The sequence below is a fragment of the Myotis brandtii genome, unplaced genomic scaffold (assembly GCF_000412655.1).
Source record: "Myotis brandtii unplaced genomic scaffold, ASM41265v1 scaffold334, whole genome shotgun sequence".
Taxonomy (NCBI): domain Eukaryota; kingdom Metazoa; phylum Chordata; class Mammalia; order Chiroptera; family Vespertilionidae; genus Myotis; species Myotis brandtii.
The window spans coordinates 627,153-632,397 of NW_005362885.1; the positions used below are offsets into that span (position 1 = coordinate 627,153).

Below are 5,245 nucleotides of genomic sequence, written 5' to 3' on the forward strand. Positions count from 1 at the left end.
GTGACAGGGGGCGGTGCCCCAATCCCCCAATCGGCCCTACCCTGAGCGTGACTGAGGGTGGCATTGCAACCTCCCGATCCGCCCTGCTCTGTGCATGACGGGGCGGCGCCCCAACTCCCCAATTGGCCCTGCTCTGAGCCTGACCAGGGGCTGCACTTAGGGATTGGGCCTGCCCTCTGCCACCCGGGAGCAGGCCTAAGCCAGCAGGTCGTTATCTGCCGAGGGGTCCCAGACTGCGAGAGGGCACAGGCCGGGCTGGGGGACCCCCCTCCCCCCCGCATGAATTTTGTGCACCGGGCCCCTAGTAATAAAATAAAATAAAATGCCTTTACCATCCGGCCGGTGTAGCTCAGCAGTTGAGATCAACCCAGGAACCGAGAAGCCGCCTATTGGATTCCCGGTCAGGACACATGCCCGGGTTGCGGGCTCCATCCCGTGGGGAGGGTGCAGGAGGCAGCTGATCAAAGATGTTACTCTCTCATCGATGTTTCTATCTTTCTACCCCTCTCCCTTCCTCTTTCTCTAAAAAAATCACTAACAACAGATTTAACAAAATAAATAAAATAAAATGCCTTTCCCGTCACCAAGAGCGAGCAGCGGCTGAGTGACGTCACCGTTGGTGGTCGGAGGCGAGTGCAATGCAAACTCTCTGAAGTCTCCGTTTTAGGGCGGCGCGTGCACCTGGCTTTGTGCATCTCATGCCCGATGGGTCCTTTCTGGAGCGGCCACGAAACTAGCTTAGTAACGGTTTCAGGGTGACGCGCCTCCTTCGGGGCCCACGCTCTGGCCACAGTGGCCCTTGCAGGCGGGTGGCCGTTTCCTGAGGGCCAGACCCAGCACAGCACGTGCGGGGGGTCAGGTGCGGCCCCTGCCGACTCCTGGCAGAGTCAGGTGAGCGCCCCGTGGACTCGCCCATCCCGACCCCCTCCGGCTTCGCTAGGTTCGCCACCGTGGTGTTGGGCCTGGTCAGCCTGAAGAACGTGGCCGTGTCGTTTGCCGAGACGGTGAAGAGCTCCGCCCCCATCTTCACTGTGATCATGTCCCGGATGATCCTGGGGGAGTACACGGGTGAGCGCCCCCCCCCCCCCGCAGGCCAGCTGACTTCCTGAGAAAGGGGAGAAAGTCTTGATGGAATTTAGCAAAAAGCACGCAGGACAGGTCCTTCCTGAGGAGGGGCAGGCGCACGTCCAGGCCCTCGTTTCACACGCATTGTCCTCAGCAGCAGAATCCCCGGGCAGAGCCCAAGGCGAGAGCTGGGCACCAGGTGGAGGCAGTTCCTGCCCCGGGCGCTGGGCAGTGGGTTTGCTGCTGGCCAGCCGGCCGCTGCCGGAGGAACCGGAGCTGCGCTCGGCAGCAGGGCCCTGGGACAAGGATGTGGCCGTGGTCGGAGGCTGCGCTGCTTCCTCTCTGCTGAACAGGGAGGGCTCACACCGCGTCCATGCTGCCTCAGACATCAGAGCAGCGGTGCCGAGGGTCCCTTCTAGTGGGCGAGGCCCTCCCCGTACGAGAGGGCTGTCTGCCTCTCACGCCCGGGGTTTCGGTGCCGAATGAAAGGAATAAACCACGTGGGCTCAGGCACTGAGTCTCCCCACCCCCGGTTTCTCCTTTTAATAGAATCCCTGAGCCCATCTGCCTTCCTCTCCTGTTTGCTGGTGAGAACTTGTGCAGCCTGGGGGTCACCCAGGCCCGGCAGAGGCCACCATTGGGGGGCCTGGCATTGAGGGGGGCGGGCTCTTGTGCCTCTGCCTCCCTCCAGCACAGAGACAAAGGCGCTGGGAAGGCAGGAGGCAGCGTGGCTGCCAGAGGAGCGGCGGGGCCACACATGGTCACAACCAGGCTCCCAGGTCACAGCCGGGTCACAGCCGGGCTCCTGGCTCACAACCAGGTCACAGCCGGGCTCCTGGGTCACAGCCAGGTCACAGCCAGGTCACAGCCAGGCTCCTGGGTCACAGCCAGGTCACAGCCGGGCCCCCCCGTCCTCCTCTGCAGGGTTGCTGGTCAACCTCTCCCTCATCCCTGTCATGGGAGGCCTGGCGCTGTGCACAGCCACCGAGATGAGCTTCAACATCCTGGGGTTCTCAGCCGCGCTGTCCACCAACATCATGGACTGGTGAGTCCGGGGGTTGTGGGGACGCCGTGTGCCCGGGGCGCACTGCTCACCTGCCTCAGCTGGGAGACGGGTGTTTCAGTCCAGAGCCGCTCAGTTCCTTCCTGCCACTCAGAGCGCGGCCAGTACGCCTGCTGCTGCCTTTTCCTAAAGAGCAAAACTGGAGGTTCCTCAACGAGGTAACTTTTTCTCGAAAACAAGCTAGAACTTGATGGTTCATGGCCTGACCCTTAAGAACGCTCACCAGGGCCGTGGTAGCTACCACACGCTGGGGTGCAGGGAGCCCGGGTCCCTGAGGCCCGAGCCGCGTACTGGCTGCTGCGTCGGTGTCGGTGAGGTCCGCCCTGCAGGCAGCCGAGCATTTCAGAACCAATAATCACATTCAGTTTTGTCCTTTTGCTGAGAGAAGAGGAAACACCACCATGGGGGTCGGGGTCGCTGTCACCACCAAAGTGGGGCTTGAGGTTTTGAATAATCCTGCTAAGAGACAGTAAACAACTTTAATTCCACCTCCAACTCTCGGAGGCGTGGCCCCGCCTCTGTGGCTCCTAGAAGCATGACCGACCGACCGACCGACCAACCAACCTACACACTACACAGCCTCCTGCACCGCATGCCCCACAGCCTCAGTTCTGCGGACTCCATGCCCCCCCCCACACACACACACACACACCGAGCCTTCTGTTTAAGTCACAGGAGGCATCTTTTTCCATGAGCCTCCCTCCACTTGCTTTTTTTTTTTTTCTTTAACAATATGTTTTTATTGATTTCAGAGAGGAAGGGAGAGGGAGAGAGAGAGAAATATCAGTGATGAGAGAGAATCATGGATCGGCTGCCTCCTGCACACCCCCACTGAGGATGGAGCCCACAACACAGGCCTGTGCCCTGACCAGAAATCGAATCGTGACCTCCTGGTTCATAGGTCGATGCTCAACCACTGAGCCACGCCGGCCGGGCCCGTGTCCGATGGTCCTGCAGCAGCGGTTCCTGAAGGGAGCGGAGCCCAGGGCTCTGCCAGGCTCCGTCTGGGCTGTCGGCGTCTCCAGAGCCATCGTTCTGGTTCCAGGCCCGACCGTGAGAGTTCCTGTCTCCACTGTCTCGCCAGGGTTTTCATGAAACAAAACGTGCTGCTCCTGGAGTCGCGTGAGCAGCGCCACTCTCCAGGGCAGCCCCTTGCTTCCCGGCGGACGCTGTCTGGCTTTCTCTTTGGCCGTGTGTGTGTGTGTGAGTGTGTGTGCGCGTGCACGTGTGTGTGTACGTGTGTGTGCAGTCATGCATGTGCATGCATGTGGGCGGGTGTGTGTGTGTGAGTGTGCGCATGCACGTGTGTGTGTGTGTACGTGTGTGTGTGAGAGTGTGTGTGCGCGTGCACGTGTGTGTGTGTACGTGTGTGTGCGCGCATGTGCGTGCATGTACTCGGGTGTGTGTGTGTGTGTGCGTGTGTGTGGTTTCCCAGGTGTCTGTCGCCTTCGGGAGTTCATGAGCCTGAGCTCCTGTTCCGTTTCCTGGGTGCCGGACCACGGCAGGTGCTGATTTAGGGGGACTCTTGGTTCAGAGGGGGGCTGTGGGGTCCTCTGACACCCCAGAGCTGGGTGGCCGCAGGCCCATCGCTCAACCTCGCCGTGAGAAAGGCTGCAGACGCTGCGTCCATTTCAGGTTCCCCACTGACTTCCTGCATCGACGGTAACCTCTTCTCTCCTTCATTCCAGTTTGCAGAATGTTTTTTCCAAAAAGCTCCTCAGCGGGGACAAGTACAGGTTCTCGTAAGTATCACAGCTTCCCAGGACCTCGCCTCTCCCTTGGGTGCAGGGGGGCTTTCAGTGACCGTGGGACTCCGGAGAAAAGCCCCGTGGCCCATGGAGGCCCCGGATGGGCCACCTTTTCCTCCTGTGGCCGTACGGGTGGGCTCAGCAGGCACAGGCCCTCCTGGTCCCCCCGGGAGCCTCCTGGTCCCCCCGGGAGCTTCCTCGTCACCCCGGGAGCCCCCTGGTCCCCCCGGGAGCCTCATCACCCCGGGAGCCCCCTGATCCCCCCGGGAGCTTTCTCGTCACCCCGGGAGCCTCCTGGTCCCCCCGGGAGTTTCCTCGTCACCCTGGGAGCCCCCTGGTCCCCCCGGGAGCTTCCTCATCACCCCGGGAGCCCCCTGGTCCCCCCGGGAGCCTCCTCATCACCCCAGGAGCCCCCTGATCCCCCCGGGAGTCTCCTCGTCACCCCGGGAGCCTGTTGCCTGCTCTGCTCGGTGCTTCCGCTGCTCTCACATGAGTCCAGGTGGCTCAGGCGTGCTGTGCCCGCAGGGCGGCCGAGTTGCAGTTCTACACCAGCGCCGCCGCCGTGGCCATGCTGGTCCCCGCCTGGGTCTTCTTCATGGTGAGTGGGGAGCAGAGCTCCTGGCACCTGGCGGCATTTGTCCTTAGCGCTTTGGGAGCAGAGTAGGTGGCGCGATGTCCTGCTTTGCTGAATTACAGTGTCCACCCCGTGCCCCAAGGAGCATGGACAGAGGTGGAGGCCAGGCCTGGTGCGGGTCTCTGAGGCCAAGCTGTAGCTGTGGGAGTTTCCCAAGGTTCTCCTGTGGCGGTTTTAGGCTGATTTATTTTCATTTACTTTTTAAAAACATTTTAAAAATTGACTTTAGAGAAAGGGGAAGGGAGAGAGAGAGAGAGAGAAGAGCATTGATGTGAAAGGAACATTGATTGGCAGCCTCCTGCCCGCTCCACACTGGGGATGGGGCCCGAAACCTGGACACGTGCCCTGATGGGGAATTGAACCAGTGGCCCTTGTGCGCCGGCCAGTGCTCCGGCAGCCCAGCCTCCCCGGCCGGGTGCTCTGTGTTTACATGTTTGAGGAGCAACGAGACTCGGCAGCTGCACCATTTTGCTACGTTCCCACCAACAGCGCCCAAGGGCCCCACCTTCTGCCCGGCCTCGCCAGCGCGTGTTCTCTGGTTCTTGCTGCTGTTTTTGTAGTCGCCGTCCTGGTGGGGGAGGGGGCCTCCCTGTGGCTGGGGTGGCGATTCCCTGGAGACCGAGTGCACTGGCCGCGTGCCTGGTCGATGCCGTCTGGTCGCCACCCAGAAGGCAGGGTTCACAGCGGCCTCAGCCTCAGCTCGTGGGCCCCGGTGGCTGGGCACGTGGGACGAGG

General features: G+C 61.6%; 1 protein-coding gene across 1 annotated transcript in view; it reads left to right on the forward strand.

Moving 5' to 3' along the window:
- LOC102240332 (solute carrier family 35 member E2-like) overlaps positions 1-5,245 on the forward strand; it is a 19,417-nt gene that overhangs the window by 9,724 nt on the left and 4,448 nt on the right. The window contains exons 7-10 of the mRNA XM_005871314.2: positions 941-1,068; positions 1,990-2,110; positions 3,817-3,870; positions 4,402-4,474. Coding sequence (XP_005871376.2) covers positions 941-1,068; positions 1,990-2,110; positions 3,817-3,870; positions 4,402-4,474 — 376 coding nt within the window. The remainder of the gene's footprint in view (positions 1-940; positions 1,069-1,989; positions 2,111-3,816; positions 3,871-4,401; positions 4,475-5,245) is intronic.